Source organism: Oncorhynchus gorbuscha, linkage group LG07 (genome assembly GCF_021184085.1).
Source record: "Oncorhynchus gorbuscha isolate QuinsamMale2020 ecotype Even-year linkage group LG07, OgorEven_v1.0, whole genome shotgun sequence".
In the NCBI taxonomy this organism is placed as follows: Eukaryota; Metazoa; Chordata; class Actinopteri; order Salmoniformes; family Salmonidae; genus Oncorhynchus; species Oncorhynchus gorbuscha.
In genome coordinates, this window is record NC_060179.1 from 88,830,334 (window position 1) to 88,857,322 (window position 26,989).

A 26,989-nucleotide genomic window follows, 5' to 3' on the forward strand; every position below is an offset into this window, starting at 1 on the left:
TGTTCTCCTCAACATCCATTACATTACATTTAAGTCATTTAGCAGACGCTCTTATCCAGAGCGACTTACAAATTGGACATCCCTCCTTCCTTCTCTCCCTCTCTCTAGGAGCTTTGAGGAGATAGAGGCCCAGATCACAGCCCAGATGAAGACCCCGGTGCTGGGCTCTCGGCCCGGTCCGGAGGGGTCTCGGCCCGGTCCGGAGTGGTCCTCTGGAGAGAAGGAGAAGACCAGGAAGAGAGAGAGCCGGTCACTCAGCCGGACACAGAGCACAGACAGGGATCATGGACTGGTGAGTCACAATACCAAACTCTCTGGTTGTCAATCAATACGTTTGGGGGGGGGGGGGGGATCAATACACCTGATGAAATGACTGTGTGTTTCTCGTCGTCTTCCATATGCATGCCCTTTGTGTCAGGCTTGTCTCAGAATACAACGTTACGACACATTTTCTTTCCCAGTTTGCTGTGCCGTGACCTCTCAACTCTGTCCGTGTCATGTGTACAGTAGAGGGCGACAGTGCCAACCCTAAATACTGTATGGCCTACAGTGTAGATGCTACCCCAGTTAAACTATCAAATCCCTGGCTTAAGTTAACTTCCATCAGGTAATTACCATAAACTACCTACCGGCCAACAAGAGACAACTCATACCTCCGTCTCAGCAACTCAGCCCCTCCCAACCTTCTGCTGACACTGCCCAAAGCTTTGCCGTGCAATGCTGACCCCCTCCTCACCCCCTCCTCACCTCGCTTCTAACCACGCTCTTCACCCCCTCCTCACCCCCTCCTCACCCCGCTCCTCACCCCGCTCCTCACCCCCTCCTCACCCCCTCCTCACCCCCTCCTCACCCCCTCCTCACCTCGCTTCTAACCACGCTCTTCACCCCCTCCTCACCCCTCCTCACCCCTCCTCACCCCTCCTCCTCCCCGCTCCTCACCCCGCTCCTCACCCCCTCCTCGCCCCCTCCTCACCCCCTCCTCACCCCCTCCTCACCTCGCTTCTAACCACGCTCTTCCCTCCTCCCCCTCCTCACCCCTCCTCACCCCCTCCTCACCCCGCTCCTCACCCCGCCCCTCCTCACCCCCTCCTCACGCCCCCTCCTCACCCCCTCCTCACCCCCTCCTCTCACCCCCCCGCTCCTCACCCCCCTCCTCACCCCCTCCTCACCCCCTCCTCACCCCGCCTCACCCCTCCTCACCCCCTCCTCACTCACCCCCTCCTCACCTCGCTTCCTGACCCTCGCTCCTCACCCCCTCCTCACCCCCTCCTCACCCCCCCCCCTCCTCACCCCCTCCTCACCCCCTCCTCCTCCCCCTCCTCACCCCGCTCCTCACCCCCTCCTCACCCCCTCCTCACCCCCTCCTCACCCCCTCCTCACCCCCTCCTCACCCCGCTCCTCACCCCCTCCTCACCCCGCTCCTCACCCCCTCCTCACCCCCTCCTCACCCCCTCCTCAACCCCTTCCGCCTCCCTCCTGCCGCACCCTGTACTGTAGCTACCCACCCAGGGCCCTATGGAGGTCCCAGCCCCAGACGCACCCCACTTAACCAGGCTGTCTGAGTGCCCTGACCCCCTGGTGCACCTGGAGGCTGTTGAGGCTGACCTGGCAGAGACCAACCCCCCTGCCTTCGCCCTCAAACTACAGGTGTGTTGATTAGAGTCAGAGGCCTCCCTCGCGTGTCAACCAGCTTCCTGGTGGACCCTCTCTATCGTATGAATGATTTATCATGATTATTGATTTATATTATTGATTTATCATGGTTATATTATTGATTTATCATTGTTATATTATTGATTTATCATAGTTATATTATTGATTTATATTATTGATTTATATTATTGATTTATATTATTGATTTATATTATTGATTTATATTATTGATTTATCATGGTTATATTATTGATTTATCATAGTTATATTATTGATTTATATTATTGATTTATATTATTGATTTATATTATTGATTTATATTATTGATTTATATTATTGATTTATCATAGTTATATTATTGATTTATCATTGTTATATTATTGATTTATCATAGTTATATTATTGATTTATATAATTGATTTATATTATTGATTTATCATAGTTATATTATTGATTTATATTATTGATTTATATTATTGATTTATATTATTGATTTATCATTGTTATATTATTGATTTATATTATTGATTTATATTATTGATTTATCATAGTTGTATTATTGATTTATCATGGATTTATATTATTGATTTATATTATTGATTTATATTATTGATTTATCATGGTTATATTATGGATTTATATTATTGATTTATCATAGTTATATTATTGATTTATATTATTGATTTATATTATTGATTTATATTATTGATTTATATTGTTGATTTATCATAGTTATATTATTGATTTATATTATTGATTTATATTATTGATTTATATTATTGATTTATATTATTGATTTATCATAGTTATATTATTGATTTATCATAGTTATATTATTGATTTATATTATTGATTTATATTATTGATTTATATTATTGATTTATCATAGTTATATTATTGATTTATATTATTGATTTAAATTATTGATTTATATTATTGATTTATATTATTGATTTATATTATTGATTTATATTATTGATTTATATTATTGATTTATCATAGTTATATTATTGATTTATCATAGTTATATTATTGATTTATATTGTTGATTTATCATAGTTATATTATTGATTTATCATGGTAACACTATTAGTGTTTGAGGATGAGTGTGTGTCCTCACTGTCTCTGCCTCTCTTCATTTTCACCCTGGTGTCTAGTCAGTTTCCTTTACCTTAGCTACTCCATTACTTTCATTGATCTTCCTTTTATCTACAATATGTTAGCCTGTTATGTGTTGACTACTGTATGTGTGTGTGACTGTTTGTTGATCTGTGTGTGTGGGTTCTGTAGGTGGGAAGTAAGTAGCCTCAACTTCTGGTTCTCTTTATGTCTCCTCCCTCTCCCTCCGGCAACACCCTTCCTCCTCCTCCCTATGGCCACACCCTTCCTCCTCCTCCCTCTGGCCACGCCCTCCCTTCTCCCACTCCTCCCACTCACCCCCCCCCTCCCCGTCCCCCTGTCCTACCTGCGTCTCAGGAGGAACTGGTTCTAGCTGCTCTGAGGATAGAGGCTCTGCAGGTAGCCAAACACATCTCAGACAGCCCCTCCCTCTCCACTGTCACCCCCCAGGTACTGAGCTGAACCAGCCTGCACCTGTACCTGCTCACCGTGTGTGTGTGTGTCGATGTGTGACTGTGAGAGCAGCATGAGCGTGTCTCAGCCTGCCCCCCCCCTTTAGTAACACCATTGTGTGAGCCCATGGCTGTTACTCAACAATAACAATAATTGCTGCTGCCTCTCCCTGTATTTCCCCACCTAACACGGCTTGTAGCCCCTGACCTGTGACCCCTAACCCCTGAATTCCAATCACCAGCTTTCCTGAAACAATCAGCAGAAAAGAGCGCTGGGCCTTTTCTCTCCTTTGTATCAAACCCATCCATGCATGTTGCCTGTTGGCCTGATCAGGAAAGGCTTCGATAAATACGAAGGTGACTTGGGATATGGTTGACTTCATCTGGGTCAGCCACCATCTGATAACGCCACGTTATCCTCATTCCTAGGGTTGCACAATTCCGGTAACATTCACCAAAATTCCCAGGTTTTCCAGAAATCCTGTTTGGAGGAATCGGGATTACCACCTGCTTATTCTATCTTTATTCAGGGACTCTTCCAACACTGATTTCTGGAAAACTTGGGAATTTTGGTGAAAGCTACTGGAATTTTGCAAAACCTACTCATCAATCTGTAGTCATTCCTCAATCAAATGGGAGTCATTATTTATGATGATGTACTGTTATTTTTCTGGTAAATAACAGCAACAACACTGATGAACACAACAGGGTCACGCCAGATGTGCTGAAAGTGAGGTCTGTTGGGTAGGTTTCCTCAAGTGTCAACACATAACCTCATTTCAGGTTGAATGTCCGCAGAAAGAAGGTTCATTGACGCCTAGTTGAAGGTTTGGAGAAGGTGCGAGATTTCACAACTTGATTTGAGATGTTTCGTCACCCTGAAAGTAATCTACGGTCCACCACTGGTCTCTTGGACGTCCCACCCCTACAGGAGGCAGTTTCCGCTCAGCCCAGTCCAAGCTCTTCTCTGTCCTGGCACCCCAATTGTGGAACCAGCTTCCCCCTGATGCTAGGATAGCAGAGTCCCTGTCCATCTTCCCCCCCCGATGCTAGGACAGCAGAGTCCCTGTCCATCTTCCCCCTGAAGCTAGGACAGCAGAGTCCTTGTCCATCTTCCCCCTGAAGCTAGGATAGTAGAGTCCCTGTCCATCTTCCCCTGATGCTAGGACAGCAGAGTCCCTGTCCATCTTCCCCTGATGCTGGGACAGCAGATTCCTGTCCATCTTCACCCTGATGCTAGGACAGCAGAGTCCCTGCCCATCTTCCCCTGATGCTAGGACAACAGAGTCCCTGCCCATCTTCCCCCTGATGCTAGGACAACAGAGTCCCTGTCCATCTTCCCCCTGATGCTAGGACAACAAAGTCCCTGCCCATCTCCCCCTGAAGCTAGGACAGCAGAGTCCCTGTCCATCTTCCCCCTGATGCTAGGACAGCAGAGTCCCTGTCCATCTTCCCCCGATGCTAGGATAGCAGAGTCCCTGTCCATCTTCCCCCCGATGCTAGGACAGCAGAGTCCCTGTCCATCTTCCCCCTGAAGCTAGGACAGCAGAGTCCTTGTCCATCTTCCCCCTGAAGCTAGGATAGTAGAGTCCCTGTCCATCTTCCCCCTGATGCTAGGACAGCAGAGTCCCTGTCCATCTTCCCCCTGATGCTGGGACAGCAGATTCCCTGTCCATCTTCACCCTGATGCTAGGACAGCAGAGTCCCTGCCCATCTTCCCCCTGATGCTAGGACAACAGAGTCCCTGCCCATCTTCCCCTGATGCTAGGACAACAGAGTCCCTGTCCATCTTCCCCTGATGCTAGGACAACAAAGTCCCTGCCCATCTTCCCCCTGATGCTAGGACAGCAGAGTCCCTGTCCATCTTCCCCCTGATGCTAGGACAGCAGAGTCCATCTTCCCCTGATGCTAGGACAGCAGAGTCCCTGTCCATCTTCCCCCTGAAGCTAGGATATCAGAGTCCATCTTCCCCCTGAAGCTAGGACAGCAGAGTGCCTGTCCATCTTCCCCCTGATGCTAGGACAGCAGAGTCCCTGTTCATCTTCCCCCCTGAAGCTAGGACAGCAGAGTCTTCCCGAAAGGACCTGAAACCCTACCCCTGTCTATTGCCATGTCTCTTCCCCACTCCTCTTCCTCCTCTTCCTCCTCTTCCTCCCATCTCGTCTCTGTCTCACGCTGTCTGATGTTTCACCACTCCTCTTCCTCCTCTTCCTCCTCTTCCTCCTCTTCCTCCCATCTTGTCTCTGTCTCACGCTGTCTGATGTTTCACCACTCCTCTTCCTCCTCTTCCTCCTCTTCCTCCCATCTAGTCTCTGTCTCATGCTGTCTGATGTTTCACCACTCCTCTTCCTCCTCTTCCTCCTCTTCCTCCCATCTCGTCTCTGTCTCACGCTGTCTGATGTTTCACCACTCCTCTTCCTCCTCTTCCTCCTCTTCCTCCCATCTCGTCTCTGTCTCACGCTGTCTGATGTTTCACCACTCCTCTTCCTCCTCTTCCTCCTCTTCCTCCTCTTCCTCCTCTTCCTCCCATCTCGTCTCTGTCTCACGCTGTCTGATGTTTCACCACTCCTCTTCCTCCTCTTCCTCCTCTTCCTCCTCTTCCTCCCATCTAGTCTCTGTCTCATGCTGTCTGATGTTTCACCACTCCTCTTCCTCCTCTTCCTCCTCTTCCTCCCATCTCGTCTCTGTCTCACGCTGTCTGATGTTTCACCACTCCTCTTCCTCCTCTTCCTCCTCTTCCTCCCACCTCGTCTCTGTCTCACGCTGTCTGATGTTTCCCCACTCCTCTTCCTCCTCTTCCTCTTCCTCCCATCTCGTCTCTGTCTCACGCTGTCTGATGTTTCACCACTCCTCTTCCTCCTCTTCCTCCTCTTCCTCCCATCTCGTCTCTGTCTCACGCTGTCTGATGTTTCACCACTCCTCTTCCTCCTCTTCCTCCTCTTCCTCCCATCTCGTCTCTGTCTCACGCTGTCTGATGTTTCACCACTCCTCCTTCCTCTTCCTCTTCCTCTCTCTGTCTCTGTCTCACGCTGTCTGATGTTTCACCCTCCTTCCTCCTCTTCCTCCCACCTCGTCTCTGTCTCACGCTGTCTGATGTTTCCCCACTCCTCTTCCTCTTCCTCCTCTTCCTCCCATCTCGTCTCTGTCTCACGCTGTCTGATGTTTCCCCACTCCTCTTCCTCCTCTTCCTCCTCCCTTCCTCTGTCTCACGCTGTCTGATGTTTCCCCACTCCTCTTCCCTCCTCTTCCTCCCATCTCGTCTCTGTCTCACGCTGTCTGATGTTTCACCACTCCTCTTCCTCCTCTTCCTCCTCTTCCTCCCATCTGGTCTCTGTCTCACGCTGTCTGTTTCACCACTCCTCTTCCTCCTCTTCCTCCCATCTTGTCTCTGTCTCACACTGTCTGATGTTTCACCACTCCTCTTCCTCCTCTTCCTCCTCTTCCTCCTCTTCCTCTTCCTCCCATCTCGTCTCTGTCTCACGCTGTCTGATGTTTCACCACTCCTCTTCCTCCTCTTCCTCCTCTTCCTCCTCTTCCTCCCACCTCGTCTCTGTCTCACGCTGTCTGATGTTTCCCCTTCCTCCTCTTCCTCCTCTTCCTCCTCTTCCTCCTCTTCCTCCCATCTCTCCTCCTCCCATCTGTCTGTCTCACGCTGTCTGATGTTTCACCACTCCTCTTCATCGTCTCTGTCTCCTCTTCACCACTCCTCTTCCTCCTCTTCCTCCTCTCCTCTTCCTCCCATCTTGTCTCTGTCTCACGCTATCTGATGTTTCCTCCCATCTCCTCTGTCTCACGCTATCTGATGTTTCACCACTCCTCTTCCTCCTCTTCCTCCTCTTCCTCCTCTTCCTCCTCTTCCTCCTCTTCCTCCCATCTCGTCTCTGTCTCACGCTGTCTGATGTTTCACCACTCCTCTTCCTCCTCTTCCTCCTCTTCCTCCCATCTCGTCTCTGTCTCACGCTGTCTGATGTTTCACCACTCCTCTTCCTCCTCTTCCTCCTCTTCCTCCTCTTCCTCCTCTTCCTCCCACCTCGTCTCTGTCTCACGCTGTCTGATGTTTCCCCACTCCTCTTCCTCTTCCTCCTCTTCCTCCCATCTCGTCTGTCTCACGCTGTCTGATGTTTCCCCACTCCTCTTCCTCCTCTTCCTCCTCCTCTTCCTCTTCCTCCTCTTCCTCCCATCTCGTCTCTGTCTCACGCTGTCTGTTTCACCACTCCTCTTCCTCCTCTTCCTCCCATCTTGTCTCTGTCTCACACTGTCTGATGTTTCACCACTCCTCTTCCTCCTCTTCCTCCTCTTCCTCTTCCTCCCATCTCGTCTCTGTCTCACGCTGTCTGATGTTTCACCACTCCTCTTCCTCATCTTCCTCCTTCTCCTCTTCCTCCCACCTCGTCTCTGTCTCACGCTGTCTGATGTTTCACCCCCTCTTCCTCTTCCTCCCACCTCTCTGTTCCTCTTCCTCCCATCTCGTCTCTGTCTCACGCTGTCTGATGTTTCACCAGTCCTCTTCCTCCTCTTCCTCCTCTTACTCCCACCTCGTCTCTGTCTCACGCTGTCTGATGTTTCCCCACTCCTCTTCCTCCTCTTCCTCTTCCTCCCATCTCGTCTCTGTCTCACCCTGTCTGATGTTTCACCACTCCTCTTCCTCCTCTTCCTCCTCTTCCTCCTCTTCCTCCCACCTCGTCTCTGTCTCACGCTGTCTGATGTTTCCGCACTCCTCTTCCTCCTCTTCCTCCCACCTCGTCTCTGTCTCACGCTGTCTGATGTTTCACCACTCCTCTTCCTCCTCTTCCTCCTCTTCCTCCCATCTTGTCTCTGTCTCACGCTGTCTGATGTTTCACCACTCTTCTTCCTCCTCTTCCTCCTCTTCCTCCTCTTCCTCCCATCTTGTCTCTGTCTCACGCTGTCTGTTTCACCACTCCTCTTCCTCCTCTTCCTCTTCCTCTTCCTCCCATCTCGTCTCTGTCTCACGCTGTCTGATGTTTCACCACTCCTCTTCCTCCTCTTCCTCCTCTTCCTCCTCTTCCTCCCATCTCGTCTCTGTCTCACGCTGTCTGTTTCACCACTCCTCTTCCTCCTCTTCCTCCTCTTCCTCCTCTTCCTCCTCTTCCTCCCATCTCGTCTCTGTCTCATGCTGTCTGTTTCACCACTCCTCTTCCTCCTCTTCCTCCTCTTCCTCCTCTTCCTCCTCTTCCTCCCATCTCGTCTTTGTCTCACGCTGTCTGATGTTTCACCACTCCTCTTCCTCCTCTTCCTCCTCTTCCTCCTCTTCCTCCCATCTCGTCTCTGTCTCACGCTGTCTGTTTCACCACTCCTCTTCCTCCTCTTCCTCTTCCTCCCATCTCGTCTCTGTCTCACGCTGTCTGATGTTTCACCACTCCTCTTCCTCCTCTTCCTCCTCTTCCTCCTCTTCCTCCCACCTCATCTCTGTCTCACGCTGTCTGATGTTTCCCCACTCCTCTTCCTCCTCTTCCTCCTCTTCCTCCCATCTTGTCTCTGTCTCACGCTGTCTGATGTTTCACCACTCCTCTTCCTCCTCTTCCTCCCATCTCGTCTCTGTCTCACGCTGTCTGTTTCACCACTCCTCTTCCTCCTCTTCCTCTTCCTCCCATCTCGTCTCTGTCTCACGCTGTCTGATGTTTCACCACTCCTCTTCCTCCTCTTCCTCCTCTTCCTCCTCTTCCTCCTCTTCCTCCCATCTCGTCTCTGTCTCACGCTGTCTGATGTTTCACCACTCCTCTTCCTCCTCTTCCTCCTCTTCCTCCCCTTCCTCCTCTTCCTCCCATCTCGTCTCTGTCTCACGCTGTCTGATGTTTCACCACTCCACTTCCTCCTCTTCCTCCTCTTCCTCCTCTTCCTCCCACCTCGTCTCTGTCTCACGCTGTCTGATGTTTCACCACTCCTCTTCCTCCTCTTCCTCCTCTTCCTCCCATCTTGTCTCTGTCTCACGCTGTCTGATGTTTCACCACTCCTCTTCCTCCTCTTCCTCCTCTTCCTCCTCTTCCTCCCATCTCGTCTCTGTCTCACGTTGTCTGATGTTTCCCCACTCCACAGTCCCTCCTCAAGAAGCCCAGCAGGTGGAATCTCTTCAGTTCACCCAAAGTAAGAGGAGAAATGTCACCCCCTAGTAACTGTTCTCCTATTGCCCTGTTACCCCCTCACCCCCTGACCAGTCACCCCTAGTAACTGTTCTCCTACTGCCCCATCACCCCCTAGTAACTGTTATCCTACTGCCCCATCACCCCCTAGTAACTGTTCTCCTACTGCCCCATCACCCCTAGTAACTGTTCTCCTACTGCCCCATCACCCCCTAGTAACTGTTCTCCTACTGCCCCATCACCCCTAGTAACTGTTATCCTACTGCCCCATCACCCCCTAGTAACTGTTCTCCTACTGCCCCATCACCCCCTAGTAACTGTTCTCCTACTGCCCCATCACCCCTAGTAACTGTTCTCCTACTGCCCCATCACCCCCTAGTAACTGTTCTCCTACTGCCCCATCACCCCCTAGTAACTGTTCTCCTACTGCCCCATCACCCCCTAGTAACTGTTCTCATACTGCCCTGTTACCCCCTCACCTCCTGACCAGTCACCCCCTAGTAACTGTTCTCCTACTGCCCCATCACCCCTAGTAACTGTTCTCCTACTGCCCCATCACCCCCTAGTAACTGTTCTCCTACTGCCCAATCACCCCCTAGTAACTGTTATCCTACTGCCCCATCACCCCCTAGTAACTGTTCTCCTACTGCCCCATCACCCCCTAGTAACTGTTCTCCTACAGCCCCATCACCCCCTAGTAACTGTTCTCCTACTGCCCCATCACCCCCTAGTAACTGTTCTCCTACTGCCCCATCACCCCCTAGTAACTGTTCTCCTACTGCCCCATCACCCCCTAGTAACTGTTCTCATACTGCCCTGTTACCCCCTCACCCCCTGACCAGTCACCCCCTAGTAACTGTTCTCCTACTGCCCCCTCACCCCCTAGTAACTGTTCTCCTACTGCCCCATCACCCCCTAGTAACTGTTCTCCTACTGCCCCATCACCCCCTAGTAACTGTTCTCCTACTGCCCCATCACCCCCTAGTAACTGTTCTCCTACTGCCCCATCACCCCCTAGTAACTGTTCTCCTACTGCCCCATCACCCCCTAGTAACTGTTCTCCTACTGCCCCATCACCCTCTAGTAACTGTTCTCCTTCTACCCCATCACCCCCTAGTAACTGTTCTCCTACTGCCCCATCACCCCCTAGTAACTGTTCTCCTACTGCCCCTTCACTCCCTAGTAACTGTTCTCCTACTGCCCCATCACCCCCTAGTAACTGTTCTCCTACTGCCCCATCACCCCTCACCCCCTGACCAGTCACCCCCTAGTAACTGTTCTCCTTCTGCCCCATCACCCCCTAGTAACTGTTCTCCTACTGCCCCATCACCCCCTAGTAACTGTTCTCCTACTGCCCCATCACCCCCTAGTAACTGTTCTCCTACTGCCCCATCACCCCTAGTAACTGTTCTCCTACTGCCCCATCACCCCCTAGTAACTGTTCTCCTACTGCCCCATCACCCCTAGTAACTGTTCTCCTACTGCCCCATCACCCCCTAGTAACTGTTCTCCTACTGCCCCATCACCCCCTAGTAACTGTTCTCCTACTGCCCCATCACCCCTAGTAACTGTTCTCCTACTGCCCCATCACCCCCTAATAACTGTTCTCCTACTGCCCCATCACCCCTAGTAACTGTTCTCCTACTGCCCCATCACCCCCTAGTAACTGTTCTCCTACTGCCCCATCACCCCCTCGTAACTGTTCTCATACTGCCCCATCACCCCCTCGTAACTGTTCTCCTACTGCCCTGTTACCCCCTCACCCCCTGACCAGTCACCCTCTAGTAACTGTTCTCTTACTGCCCCGTCACCCCCTCACCCCCTGACCAGTCACCCTCTAGTAACTGTTCTCCTACTGCCCTGTTACCCCCTCACCCCCTGACCAGTCACCCCCTAGTAACTATTCTACTACTGCCCTATCACCCCCTAGTAACTGTTCTCCTACTGCCCCATCACCCCCTAGTAACTGTTCTCCTACTGCCCCATCACCCCCTAGTAACTGTTCTCCTACTGCCCCATCACCCCCTCGTAACTGTTCTCATACTGCCCCATCACCCCCTCGTAACTGTTCTCCTACTGCCCTGTTACCCCCTCACCCCCTGACCAGTCACCCTCTAGTAACTGTTCTCTTACTGCCCCGTCACCCCCTCACCCCCTGACCAGTCACCCTCTAGTAACTGTTCTCCTACTGCCCTGTTACCCCCTCACCCCTGACCAGTCACCCCCTAGTAACTATTCTACTACTGCCCTATCACCCCCTAGTAACTGTTCTCCTACTGCCCTGTTACCCCCTAGTAACTGTTCTCCTTCTGCCCCATCACCCCCTAGTAACTGTTCTCCTACTGCCCTGTTACCCCCTCACCCCCTGACCAGTCACCCTCTAGTAACTGTTCTCCTACTGCCCGTCACCCCCTCACCCCCTGACCAGTCACCCCCTAGTAACTGTTCTCCTTCTGCCCCATCACCCCCTCACCCCCTGACCAGTCACCCCCTAGTAACTGTTCTCCTACTGCCCCATCACCCCCTCACCCCCTGACCAGTCACCCTCTAGTAACTGTTCTACTACTGCCCTGTTACCCCCTCACCCCCTGACCAGTCACCCCCTAGTAACTGTTCTCCTACTGCCCTGTTACCCCCTAGTAACTGTTCTACTACTGCCCCATCACCCCCTAGTAACTGTTCTCCTACTGCCCTGTTACCCCCTCACCCCCTGACCAGTCACCCCCTAGTAACTGTTCTCCTACTACCCCATCACCCCCTCACCCCCTGACCAGTCACCCCCTAGTAACTGTTCTCCTACTGCTCCGTCACCCCCTCACCCCCTGACCATCACCCCTAGTAACTGTTCTCCTACTGCCCCATCACCCCCTAGTAACTGTTCTCCTACTGCCCCATCACCCCCTAGTAACTGTTCTCCTTCTGCCCCATCACCCCCTAGTAACTGTTCTCCTACTGCCCCATCACCCCCTAGTAACTGTTCTCCTACTGCCCCATCACCCCCTAGTAACTGTTCTCCTACTGCCCCATCACCCCCTAGTAACTGTTCTCCTACTGCTCCGTCACCCCCTCACCCCTGACCAGTCACCCCCTAGTAACTGTTCTCCTACTGTCCTGTTACCCCCTAGTAACTGTTCTACGACTGCCCCATCACCCCCTAGTAACTGTTCTCCTTCTACCCCATCACCCCTAGTAACTGTTCTCCTACTGTCCTGTTACCCCCTCACCCCCTGACCAGTCACCCTCTAGTAACTGTTCTCCTACTGCCCCGTCACCCCCTCACCCCCTGACCAGTCACCCCCTAGTAACTGTTCTCCTACTGCCCCAATTCAACTAGAGACAGAACTAGATCCCATCCACTTCTATCTAAAAGGTCTGTAACATGGACTCAATCTCTCCTTCTCTCTCTCTCTCTCTCTCTGTCTCTCTCTCTCTCTCTCTCTCTCTCTCTCTCTCTCTCTCTCTCTCTCTCTCTCTCTCTCCTCTCTCTCTCTCTCTCTCTCTCTCTCTCTCTCTCTCTCTCTCTCTCTCTCTCTCTCTCTCTCTCTCTCTCTCTCTCTCTCTCTCTCTCTCTCTCTCTCTCTCTCTCTCTCGTTTGTCATTGTTATTAATGTGTCTGCTTTGTTATTGTCTTAAGGTTTACCTCTATGTAAAGTATATTAGGTAGAGGGAGGGAGGGAGGTAGGTAGGTAGAGGGAAGGAAGTCTACTTTAGACCAGAGCCCTATATAGTGCACTACTTTAGACCAGAGCCCTGTATAGTGCACTACTTTAGACCAGAGACCTGTGTAGTGCACTACTTTAGACCAGAGACCTGTGTAGTGCACTACTTTAGACCAGAGACCTGTGAGTGCACTACTATAGACCAGAGACCTGTATCGTGCACTACTATAGACCAGAGACCTGTATCGTGCACTACTTTAGACCAGAGACCTGTGTAGTGCACTACTTTAGACCAGAGCCCTGTATAGTGCACTACTTTAGACCAGAGACCCGTGTAGTGCACTACTTTAGACCAGAGACCTGTGTAGTGCACTACTTTAGACCAGAGACCTGTGAGTGCACTACTATAGACCAGAGACCTGTATCGTGCACTACTTTAGACCAGAGCCCTGTATAGTGCACTACTTTTGACACAAGCCCTACATAGTGCACAACCGTTCAAAAGTTTGGGGTCACTTAGAAGTGTCCTTGTTTTTGAAAGAAAAGCAAAAAAAAAAAATCCATTAAAATAGCATCAAATTGATCAGAAATACAGTGTAGACATTGTTAATATTGTAGCTGGAAACGGCTGATTTTTTAAATGGAATATCTACGTAGTTGTACAGAGGCTCATTATCAGCAACCATCACTCCTGTGTTCCAATGGCACGTTGTGTTAGCTAATCCAAGTTTATACTTTTAAAATGCTAATTGATCATTAGAAAACCCTTTTGCATTTATGTTAGCACAGCTGAAAACTGTTCTGCTGATTAAAGAAGCAATAAAACGGACAGGTAGATGTCTCTATATTAGTGGGGCTGTAAATCTCCTACACCCCCATGAGGCCCCAATTCAATCAACTCATCCTCTTATCCCCCACAGAGAGGATTAAACCATTTAATTTTTTTTGTGGGTTTGGGGATGGGGGTCAATAAAGTTTGTAGTTAGTCAAGTGGAAGCCTTAGGAAGTGCAACATAACCAATATCCCACTGTGTCTACAATAGGGGATAAGTTTTAAAAAACTACAAGCCTCAGATTTCCCACTTCCTGGATGGATTTTTCTCAGGTTTTCGCCTGCCATATGAGTTCTATTATAATATTCTGTTATACTCACAGACATCATTCAAACAGTTTTAGAAACTTCAGAGCGTTTTCTATCCAATACACTAATAATAATATTCATATATTAGCAACTGGGCCTGAGTAGCAGGCAGTTTACTTTGGACACCTTATTCATCCAAAGCTACTCAATACTGCCCCCCAATCACCAAGAAGTTAAGAGCATTAGATATGTATTTTCCCCTGTCCCTGTTTCGATGCAGGTGCATGATAATATATGCCATTTAGCAGACGCTTTTATCCAAAGCAACTTACAGTCATGTGTGCATACATTCTACGTATGGGTGGTCCCGGGGATCGAACCCACTACCCTGGCGTTACAAGCGCCATGCTCTACCAACTGAGCTACAGAAGGACCACATGATGAAGGTCTAAATCAAAACAAGATTCACACATATATTATTTAGTATATGTAAAGACAAGATTAAATCAAGAATAGTCTGATGGGTGACAATATTGTCCTGTCACTTGTGACCAGCTGTGTGCAGTAAGGCAAGAAACAGCACATGCCTTTTTTTGTTGCGACTTTTTTCAAACCATAGTCTCACACCTCTTGTAACTTAGCCCATAGGCCTATATATTTTTCAATAAGGTTTGTATCACAATTAACATATTATTATATATATTTTTTTACCAGGTAGGTTGACTGAGAACACGTTCTCATTTGCAGCAACGACCTGGGGAATAGTTACAGGGGAGAGGAGGGGGATGAATGAGCCAATTGTAAACTGGGGATTATTAGGTGACCGTGATGGTTTGAGGGCCAGATTGGGAATTTAGCCAGGACACCGGGGTTAACACCCCTACTCTTACGATAAGTGCCAAGGGATCTTTAATGACCTCAGAGAGTCAGGACACCGGGGTTAACACCCCTACTCTTACAATAAGTGCCAAGGGATCTTTAGTGACCTCAGAGAGTCAGGACACCAGGGTTAACACCCCTACTCTTACGATAAGTGCCATGGGATCTTTAATGACCTCAGAGAGTCAGGACACCAGGGTTAACACCCCTACTCTTACGATAAGTACCATGGGATCTTTAATGACCTCAGAGAGTCAGGACACCCGTTTAACGTCCCATTCGAAAGACACCACCCTACACAGGGCAGTGTCCCCAATCACTGCCTTGGGGCATTGGGATATTTATTTTAGACCAGAGGAAAGAGTGCCTCCTACTGGCCCTCCAACACCACTTCCAGCAGCATCTGGTCTCCCATCCAGGAACTGACCAGGACTAACCCTGCTGAGCTTCAGAAGCAAGCCAGCAGTGGTATGCAGGGTGGTAATGCTGCTTCTTCTTAATAAAATATACACATTAATCTGCTTTACAAGGGCCACAATGCCTCCTAAAAGAATAATCCATGCCTTTTGGGCTGAATATAATAATTATAATTCCCTTCTCCCGGCTGCGTGTTCTGAAGCACCTCTCACTCACATGGCTGTCAGATATCTCAGTTCCTATTAGCCAATGCCTGTTAAGTAATCGGGTCCTTCTCACAGGCTACAAGTGAAGACAGACACATTTGGGACGCAACTGCACGGGTCCTTATAGAATTCCGAGGCGCATATTGAAAATGTTGGAAGAACTGTCCACACATCCGCATGTGCTCACTCTCTCAAATCGTTTGTGGAAAATATCCTTTCGATTTTATTCAGCTTTGTTCAATTGTATTCTTCATACTGTAAAATAATGCCACAGAATTATAAACTAATCTTGTCTGCTAAATGAACTAGTGTAGCCCACAGCCATATGGCACAGCCAGATCAGGACCTAACATCAGGACAACTCAGAGGATTCTGTTCTTCTGAAATAGACTCCATTTTCTTCATATCATAATGTTTATTTAGACCTGTTTATTGTGATGGTGTAGAATATATTACATGGATTTATTATACTTTTTAAACTGTAGATGTTCCAAAGGTCTGCATCAGTGTCTTGTAGGCTATTCGTGGAAGCCACGAGATGCTAAATGTGTTAATGTTAATTAACAGTCAATTACCGGCTGACCGGCACAACCCTGTGCTGCTACCCTATTCCCATCCCTCCCCCAGCAATACTGCCTCTTTGCCTTGCCTGGACCCAATCACAGCCAAGCTGTTGCAGCTTCAGCCAATCACAGGGCCACAGCTCTGGGATTGACGATTGTTGATGTTGCTACCAGCTGCCCAAATCTCCAGGAGCATCATTGCAGGAGAAAATCTAAGAGGGATCCTTGGGACGTCAAACTCTGATGTAACCCCATTGAAGTTCACATTTCATACAGTTAAAGTAAGGGTTAGATAAAGGTTAGGGTTATGGTTAAGGTTAAGGTTAGGGTAGGGGTTAGATAAAGGTTAGGGTTATGGTTAAGGTTAAGGTTAGGGTAGGGGTTAGATAAAGGTTAGGGTTATGGTTAAGGTTAAGGTTAGGGTAGGGGTTAGATAAAGGTTAGGGTTATGGTTAAGGTTAGGGTAGGGGTTAGATAAAGGTTAGGGGTTAGATAGGGGTTAGTTAGATAAAGGTTATGGTTATGGTTAAGGTTAGGGTAGGGGTTAGATAAAGGTTAGGGTTATGGTTAAGGTTAAGGTTAGGGTAGGGGTTAGATAAAGGTTAGGGTTTGGTTGGTTTAGGGGTTAGATAAAGGTTAGGGTTATGGGGTTAGTTAGGGTAGGGGTTAGATAAAGGTTAGGGTTATGGTTAAGGTTAGGGTAGGGGTTAGATAAAGGTTAGGGTTATGGTTAAGGTTAAGGTTAGGGTAGGGGTTAGATAAAGGTTAGGGTTATGGTTAAGGTTAAGGTTAGGGTAGGGGTTAGATAAAGGTTAGGGTTATGGTTAAGGTTAAGGTTAGGGTAGGGGTTAGATAAAGGTTAGGGTTATGGTTAAGGTTAAGGTTAGGGTAGGGGTTAGATAAAGGTTAGGGTTATGGTTAAGGTTAAGGTTAGGTAGGGGTTAGATAAAGGTTTGGGTTATGGTTAAGGTTAAGGTTAGGGTAGGGGTTAGATAAAGGTTAGGTTATGGTTTAGGTTAGTTAGATAAAGGTTAGGGTTATGGCAAAGGTTAGGGTAGGGGTTAGATAAAGGTTAGGGTTATGGTTAGGTTAAGGTTAGGGAGGGGTTAGATAAAGGTTAGGGTTATGGTTAAGGTTAAGGTTAGGGTAGGGGTTAGATAAAGCTAGGGTTATGGTTAAGGTTAAGGTTAGGGTAGGGGTTAGATGCCTCAGGGTTTTTGTTAAGGTTATAGAGTTTGGCTGTGGTGTAGGGGGGGTTAGATAAAGGTTAGGGTTCTGGATCCAAGGTTAGGGAGGGGTTAGATAAAGGTTAGGGTTATGGTTAAGGTTTTGGTTTAGATTCAGGATGGTTATAAAGAGTGTATTATGTTGCCTGTAGGGTTTTAAATGCAGGTAACTTTCCCTGTTGTTGTTTTACAGGAAGGATTCCAGATGTCCCGCTCATTCCCTGTTGATTCCCTGCTGATTCCCTGTTGATTCCCTGTTGATTCCCTGCTGATTCCCTGTTGATTCCCTGCTCATTCCCTGTTGATTCCCTGCTCATTCCCTGTTGATTCCCTGCTGATTCCCTGCTCATTCCCTGTTGATTCCCTGCTGATTCCCTGCTCATTCCCTGCTGATTCCCTGTTGATTCCCTGTTGATTCCCTGCTGATTCCCTGTTGATTCCCTGTTGATTCCCTGTTGATTCCCTGCTCATTCCCTGCTCATTCCCTGTTGATTCCCTGCTGATTCCCTGTTGATTCCCTGTTGATTCCCTGCTGATTCCCTGCTCATTCCCTGTTGATTCCCTGCTGATTCCCTGCTGATTCCCTGTTGATTCCCTGCTCATTCCCTGTTGATTCCCTGCTGATTCCCTGTTGATTCCCTGCTCATTCCCTGTTGATTCCCTGCTGATTCCCTGCTGATTCCCTGTTGATTCCCTGCTCATTCCCTGTTGATTCCCTGTTGATTCCCTGCTGATTCCCTGCTGATTCCCTGTTGATTCCCTGCTCATTCCCTGTTGATTCCCTGTTGATTCCCTGTTGATTCCCTGCTGATTCCCTGTTGATTCCCTGTTGATTCCCTGTTGATTCCCTGTTGATTCCCTGCTCATTCCCTGCTCATTCCCTGTTGATTCCCTGCTGATTCCCTGCTGATTCCCTGTTGATTCCCTGCTCATTCCCTGCTGATTCCCTGTTGATTCCCTGCTCATTCCCTGTTGATTCCCTGTTGATTCCCTGTTGATTCCCTGCTGATTCCCTGCTGATTCCCTGTTGATTCCCTGTTGATTCCCTGTTGATTCCCTGCTGATTCCCTGCTCATTCCCTGCTGATTCCCTGCTCATTCCCTGCTGATTCCCTGCTGATTCCCTGTTGATTCCCTGTTGATTCCCTGTTGATTCCCTGCTGATTCCCTGCTCATTCCCCGCTGATTCCCCGCTGATTCCCCGCTGATTCCCTGCTCATTCCCTGCTGATTCCCTGTTGATTCCCTGCTCATTCACTGCTGATTCCCTGCTCATTCCCTGTTGATTCCCTGCTGATTCCCTGCTCATTCCCTGCTGATTCCGGAATCTTCCCACTGGGATTTTTGGAAAAACCTGGGGATTCTGGGAAAGCTACCAGAAACCACCATTAGATCAACCAGATTCCTAACCAACTTTCTGTACCTGTCTCTCTCCCCCCTCCTCTTCCTCTTCCACTTCCCTGACACTTGACCTGGGCAGCAGAGAGACAGAGAAGTGATGTCATCAACAGTGGACAGGGACAGCATGGTGACCAAGAATTGCCTTTACACCCAGACGGCGAGCTACGGAGACGGGGAGAGGGAGAGTCCCTACCTATCCAAAGACCTAGATTACTCTCTGGGCATTGCACGAGAAGAGGTGCCCCTCTACCCACACCACTCACTACTGTCAAAGTCATATCCATTGTAGGAGTGTTACTGTGTTGGAGGAACAGGTTGACATTCAGTAGTAGTCATATTCATACGAATGTTTACCTTATACAGACAGATCCCTTCATAGTTTTTCTCCTGATGTGTACGTGAACTGCACCTACTAAAGTTCTCCCTTCCTCCCTCTCAGATCGTGTTCAAGGAGAAGGAGGTACTGGAGTGGCAGAGGAAATACGAGGACAGTCGACAGGAAGTGCTGGAGATGAGGTGAGAGGATCAACTGTCAGTCAGGCACATTACCTTGACAACGGTCAGTCATGCCTACCCACTTAGTAAAAAGGTTTCCAAAAGAGTTCTTCAACTGTCCCCATAAGATAACTCTTTTTTGTTCCAGGTAGAACTCTTTTTGTTCCAGGTAGAACTCTTTTGTTTTGTTCCAGATAGAACCCTTTTTGGTTTCAGGTAGAACCCTTTCAGGATCCATGTAGAACCCTCTGTGGAAATTGTTCTACCTGGAACCAAAAAGGGGTTCTTCAAAGGGTTCTCCTATGGGGACATCCAAAAAGAACCCTTTTAGGTTGTAGACATCACAGTTTTTTTTTTGTAAGAGAGTAGTTCAGATTAACTAGGTGATTTATTTCATTAGGCTGATTGGCCCCAACGATAAGGAGGGTTAAGTAGCTAAGAGGGGAGGCTAATCCACCCGCTTACCTCTCTATCCGACAACACCAAAACAAAGCTGTCTGAAAAAGACTGAACGCATGTGTCCAAAAGCATTGCAGTTGTGTGTGCTGATGTTATGTAAAGTACAGGCTGATCTGCTCCGACGTACAGTATATGCAGTCTTTGTAAATACTATAGTTACTGTTTCATGCTACTAGTTTTCTTTCTTGACATGTAGGAGCCTTCCTTCTATTGTCCTCATCTCACCCAAAACAAGCATTTAGGAGCCTTCCTTCTGCTGCCCTCATCTCACCGAAAACAAGCATTTAGGAGCCTTCCTTCTGCTGCCCTCATCTCACCGAAAACAAGCATTTAGGAGCCTTCCTGCTGCCCTCATCTCACCCAAAACAAGCATTTAGGAGCCTTCCTTCTGCCCTCATCTCACCCAAAACAAGCATTTAGGAGCCTTCCTTCTGCTGCCCTCATCTCACCCAAAACAAGCATTTAGGAGCCTTCCTGCTGCCCTCATCTCACCCAAAACAAGCATTTAGGAGCCTTCCTTCTATTGTCCTCATCTCACCCAAAACAAGCAGTGAAAGATTTAAACATATGCCTGAAGAGGTCTTTAGTTGGCCTCGTCCAACTCACTTTTGTGGGTAGGGATGTGACTGTCAAGGAATTTTGGATGAAGGTAATTGGCCAGCCAATTTTTATGTATTTATTTCACCTTTATTTAACCAGGTAGGCTAGTTGAGAACACCTTTATTTAACCAGGTAGGTTAGTTGAGAACACCTTTATTTAACCAGGTAGGCTAGTTGAGAACACCTTTATTTAACCAGGTAGGCTAGTTGAGAACACCTTTATTTAACCAGGTAGGCTAGTTGAGAACACCTTTATTTTACCAGGTAGGCTAGTTGAGAACACCTTTATTTAACCAGGTAGGCTAGTTGAGAACACCTTTATTTAACCAGGTAGGCCAGTTGAGAACACCTTTATTTAACTAGGTAGGCTAGTTGAGAACACCTTTATTTAACTAGGTAGGCTAGTTGAGAACACCTTTATTTAACCAGGTAGGCTAGTTGAGAACACCTTTATTTAACTAGGTAGGCTAGTTGAGAACACCTTTATTTAACTAGGTAGGCTAGTTGAGAACACCTTTATTTAACCAGGTAGGCTAGTTGAGAACACCTTTATTTAACCAGGTAGGCTAGTTGAGAACACCTTTATTTAACCAGGTAGGCTAGTTGAGAACACCTTTATTTAACCAGGTAGGCTAGTTGAGAACACATTTATTTAACCAGGTAGGCTAGTTGAGAACACCTTTATTTAACCAGGTAGGCTGGTTGAGAACACCTTTATTTACCCAGGTAGTCAAGTTGAGAACAAGTTCTCATTTACAATTACGACCTTGCCAAGATAAAGCAAAGCAGTTCGACAGATACAACGACACAGACTTACACATGGAGTAAAACAAACATACAGTCAATAATACAGTATAAACAAGTCTATATACAATGTGAGCAAATCAGGTGAGAAGGGAGGTAAAGGCAAAAAAAAGGCCATGGTGGCAAAGTAAATACAATATAGCAAGTAAAACACTGGAATGGTAGTTTTGCAATGGAAGAATGTGCAAAGTAGAAATAAAAATAATGGGGTGCAAAGGAGCAAAATAAATACATTAATTAAATACAGTTGGGAAAGAGGTAGTTGACATTAACAATGTCTACACTGTATTTCTGATCGATTTTATAAATGGACAATAGATTTGCATTTCTTTCAAAAACAAGAACATTTCTAAGTGACCCCAAACTTTTGAACAGTAGAGTATATGTATGTGTGTGTGTATATACTATGTGTATATTTCCCGGTATGTGTGTGTATATATATATATATATACTATTTGTATTTGTAAGTCGCTCTGGATAAGAGCGTCTGCTAAATGACTTAAATGTAAATGTAATATATACAGTTGAAGTCGGAAGTTTACATACACCTCAGCCAAATACATTTAAACTCAATTTTTCTCAATTCCTGACATTTATTCCTAGTAAAAAGTCCCTGTTCCAGGTCAGTTAGGATCACCACTTTCTTTTAAGAAATGTGAAATGATTTATTTCAGTTTTGAATTCTTTCATCACATTCCCAGTGGGTCAGAAGTTTACATACACTCAATTAGTATTTTATAGCATTGCCTTTAAATTGTTTAACTTGGGTCAAACGTTTAGTGTAGCCTTCTACAAGCTTCCCACAATAAGTTGGGTGAATTTTGGCACATTCCTCCTGACAGAGCTGGTGTAACTGAGTCAGGTTTGTAGGCCTCCTTGCTCGCACACACTTTTTCAGTTCTGCCCACACATTTTCAATAGAATTGAGTTCTGATGGCCACTCCAATACCTTGACTTTGTTGTCCTTAAGCCATTTTGCCACAACTTTGGAAGTATGCTTGTGGTCGATGTCCTTTTGGAAGACGCATTCGCAACCAAGCTTTAACTTCCTGACTGATGTCTTGAGATGTTGCTGCAATATATCCACATACAGTGCCTTGCGAAAGTATTCGGCCCCCTTGAACTTTGCGACCTTTTGCCACATTTCAGGCTTCAAACATAAAGATATAAAACTGTATTTTTTTGTGAAGAATCAACAACAAGTGGGACACAATCATGAAGTCGAACGACATTTATTGGATATTTCAAACTTTTTTAACAAATCAAAAACTGAAAAATTGGGCCTGCATACTTTTGTACCTTTTCTCGGCGGTCTTGACTGATTTCGTTTCATTTTCCCATGATGTCAAGCAAAGAGGCACTGAGTTTGAAGGCAGGCCTTGAAATACATCCACAGCTACACCTCCAATTTACTCAAATGATGTCAATTAGCCTATCAGAAGCTTCTAAAGCCATGACATAATTTTCTGGAATTTTACAAGCTGTTTAAAGGCACAGTCAACTTCTGGCCCACTGGAATTGTGATACAGTGAATTATAAGTGAAATAATCAGTCTGTAAACAATTGTTGGAAAAATAACTTGTGTCATGCACAAAGTAGATGTTTTAACCGACTTGCCAAAATAATAGTTTGTTTACAAGGAATTTGTGTAGTGGTTGAAAAAACGAGTTTTAATGACTCCAACATAAGTGTATGTAAAGTTTCGACATCAGCTGTATTCTGTTTGTGTGTGCATGTATATACATATATAGATTTTTACGGTTATTATATTTTCTTGTCAGTCTTGATCTGTAACCATCGGTTACACAGTGATACAGTACTGGTACCAGCCCTATTTTTGAGTCATGACATTGTGCGTGATCGACCGACGCAAAGAAAAACTCAACCTGTGTTTTGACCTCCAAGAACTCATATGTGTCTTTCAGAAACATGCTCATGCCTTATGCTAACGAAACAAAAGTGTTGAATATTTGTATTTTTATTTATCAATTCATCTTTTGCCGTTTGTGGTTCACAGGAGAATCGTGTCAGAGTATGAGAAGACCATTGCACAGATGATTGGTGAGTGTTTCTCTGACAGCTACAGTCATACTGTCTCATCCCCAGTGAAGCTCAGGGGTTTTCATACACGCTTTACAATTATTGTCTTGAACGTTACGACGACATTTAGATCTGTGCCGAAATAAAACATAGCCAATGTAATTATTTAACAAGAAATAAACAAACAATAAACAACTCACTATTTAACATCACAGGGGATTTAACATCCCAGGGGATTTAACATCACAGGGGATTTAACATCACAGGGGATTTAACATCACAGGGGATTTAGGGGATTTAACATCCCAGGGGATTTAACATCACAGGGGATTTAACATCACAGGGGATTTAACATCACAGGGGATTTAGGGGATTTAACATCACAGGGGATTTAACATCACAGGGGATTTAACATGAGAGGGGATTTAGGGGATTTAACATCACAGGGGATTTAGGGGATTTAACATCACAGGGGATTTAACATCACAGGGGATTTAGGGGATTTAACATCACAGGGGATTTAGGGGATTTAACATCACAGGGGATTTAACATCACAGGGGATTTAGGGGATTTAACATCACAGGGGATTTAACATCACAGGGGATTTAACATCACAGGGGATTTAGGGGATTTAACATCACAGGGGATTTAACATCACAGGGGATTAACATCCCAGGGGATTTAACATCCCAGGGGATTTAACATCACAGGGGATTTAACATCACAGGGGATTTAGGGGATTTAACATCACAGGGGATTTAACATCACAGGGGATTTAACATCACAGGGGATTTAACATCACAGGGGATTTAACATCACAGGGGGATTTAGGGGATTTAACATCACAGGGGGGATTTAACATCACAGGGGGGGATTTAACATCACAGGGGATTTAACATCACAGGGGATTTAACATCACAGGGGATTTAGGGGATTTAACATCACAGGGGATTTAGGGGATTTAACATCACAGGGGATTTAACATCACAGGGGATTTAACATCACAGGGGATTTAGGGGATTTAACATCACAGGGGATTTAACATCACAGGGGATTTAGGGGATTTAACATCACAGGGGATTTAACATCACAGGGGATTTAACATCACAGGGGATTTAACATCACAGGGGATTTAACATCACAGGGGATTTAGGGGATTTAACATCACAGGGGATTTAACATCACAGGGGATGTAACATCACAGGGGATTTAACATCACAGGGGATTTAGGGGATTTAACATCACAGGGGATTTAACATCACAGGGGATTTAGGGGATTTAACATCACAGGGGATTTAACATCACAGGGGATTTAACATCACAGGGGATTTAACATCACAGGGGATTTAACATCACAGGGGATTTAACATCACAGGGGATTTAGGGGATTTAACATCACAGGGGATTTAACATCACAGGGGATTTAACATCACAGGGGATTTAGGGGATTTAACATCACAGGGGATTTAACATCACAGGGGATTTAACATCACAGGGGATTTAACATCACAGGGGATTTAGGGGATTTAACATCACAGGGGATTTAACATCACAGGGGATTTAACATCACAGGGGATTTAGGGGATTTAACATCACAGGGGATTTAGGGGATTTAACATCACAGGGGGGGATTTAACATCACAGGGGATTTAACATCACAGGGGATTTAGGGGATTTAACATCACAGGGGATTTAGGGATTTAACATCACAGGGGGATTTAACATCACAGGGGATTTAGGGGATTTAACATCACAGGGGATTTAACATCACAGGGGATTTAACATCACAGGGGATTTAGGGGGATTTAACATCACAGGGGATTTAACATCACAGGGGATTTAACATCACAGGGGATTTAACATCACAGGGGATTTAACATCACAGGGGATTTAACATCACAGGGGATTTAACATCACAGGGGATTTAGGGGATTTAACATCACAGGGGATTTAACATCACAGGGGATTTAACATCACAGGGGATTTAACATCACAGGGGATTTAACATCACAGGGGATTTAGGGGATTTAACATCACAGGGGATTTAACATCACAGGGGATTTAACATCACAGGGGATTTAGGGGATTTAACATCACAGAGGATTTAGGGGATTTAACATCACAGGGGATTTAGGGGATTTAACATCACAGGGGATTTAACATCACAGGGGATTTAACATCACAGGGGATTTAGGGGATTTAACATCACAGGGGGGGATTTAACATCACAGGGGATTTAGGGATTTAACATCACAGGGGATTTAACATCACAGGGGATTTAACATCACAGGGGATTTAACATCACAGGGGATTTAACATCACAGGGGATTTAGGGGATTTAACATCACAGGGGATTTAACATCACAGGGGATTTAGGGGATTTAACATCACAGGGGATTTAACATCACAGGGGATTTAACATCACAGGGGATTTAGGGGATTTAACATCACAGGGGATTTAACATCACAGGGGATTTAACATCACAGGGGATTTAGGGGATTTAACATCACAGGGGATTTAGGGGATTTAACATCACAGGGGATTTAACATCACAGGGGATTTAGGGGATTTAACATCACAGGGGATTTAGGGGATTTAACATCACAGGGGATTTAACATCACAGGGGATTTAACATCACAGGGGATGTAACATCACAGGGGATTTAACATCACAGGGGATTTAAGGGATTTAACATCACAGGGGATTTAACATCACAGGGGATTTAGGGGATTTAACATCACAGGGGATTTAACATCACAGGGGATTTAACATCACAGGGGATTTAGGGGATTTAACATCACAGGGGATTTAACATCACAGGGGATTAACATCACAGGGGATTTAACATCACAGAGGATTTAACATCACAGGGGATTTAACATCACAGGGGATTTAGGGGATTTAACATCACAGGGGATTTAACATCACAGGGGATTTAACATCACAGGGGATTTAACATCACAGGGGATTTAGGGGATTTAACATCACAGGGGATTTAACATCACAGGGGATTTAACATGAGAGGGGATTTAGGGGATTTAACATCACAGGGGATTTAGGGGATTTAACATCACAGGGGATTTAGGGGATTTAACATCACAGGGGATTTAACATCACAGGGGATTTAGGGGATTTAACATCACAGGGGATTTAGGGGATTTAACATCACAGGGGATTTAACATCACAGGGGATTTAGGGGATTTAACATCACAGGGGATTTAGGGGATTTAACATCACAGGGGATTTAACATCACAGGGGATTTAACATCACAGGGGATTTAGGGGATTTAACATCCCAGGGGATTTAGGGGATTTAACATCACAGGGGATTTAGGGGATTTAACATCACAGGGGATTTAACATCACCGGGGATTTAGGGGATTTAACATCACAGGGGATTTAACATCACAGAGGATTTAACATCACAGGAGATTTAACATCACAGGGGATTTAACATCACAGAGGATTTAACATCACAGGGGATTTAACATCACAGGGGATTTAACATCACAGGGGATTTAGGGGATTTAACATCACAGGGGATTTAACATCACAGAGGATTTAGGGGATTTAACATCACAGGGGATTTAACATCACAGGGGATTTAGGGGATTTAACATCACAGGGGATTTAACATCACAGGGGATTTAACATCACAGGGGATTTAACATCACAGGGGATTTAACATCACAGGGGATTTAACATCACAGGGGATCAGGGGATTTAACATCACAGGGGGGGATTTTAGGGATTTAACATCACAGGGGATTTAACATCACAGGGGATTTAACATCACAGGGGATTTAGGGGATTTAACATCACAGGGGATTTAACA

At 46.4% G+C, this 26,989-nt stretch overlaps 1 protein-coding gene across 4 annotated transcripts in view; it reads left to right on the top strand.

Moving 5' to 3' along the window:
- Positions 1-26,989, top strand: part of LOC124039407 (transforming acidic coiled-coil-containing protein 2-like) — a 104,323-nt gene that overhangs the window by 52,684 nt on the left and 24,650 nt on the right. For all 4 annotated transcript variants that reach the window (XM_046355375.1, XM_046355372.1, XM_046355373.1 and 1 more), the window contains exons 9-12: positions 109-292; positions 18,832-18,990; positions 19,192-19,268; positions 23,128-23,171. In XM_046355375.1, the coding sequence (XP_046211331.1) occupies positions 109-292; positions 18,832-18,990; positions 19,192-19,268; positions 23,128-23,171 (464 nt within the window). The remainder of the gene's footprint in view (positions 1-108; positions 293-18,831; positions 18,991-19,191; positions 19,269-23,127; positions 23,172-26,989) is intronic.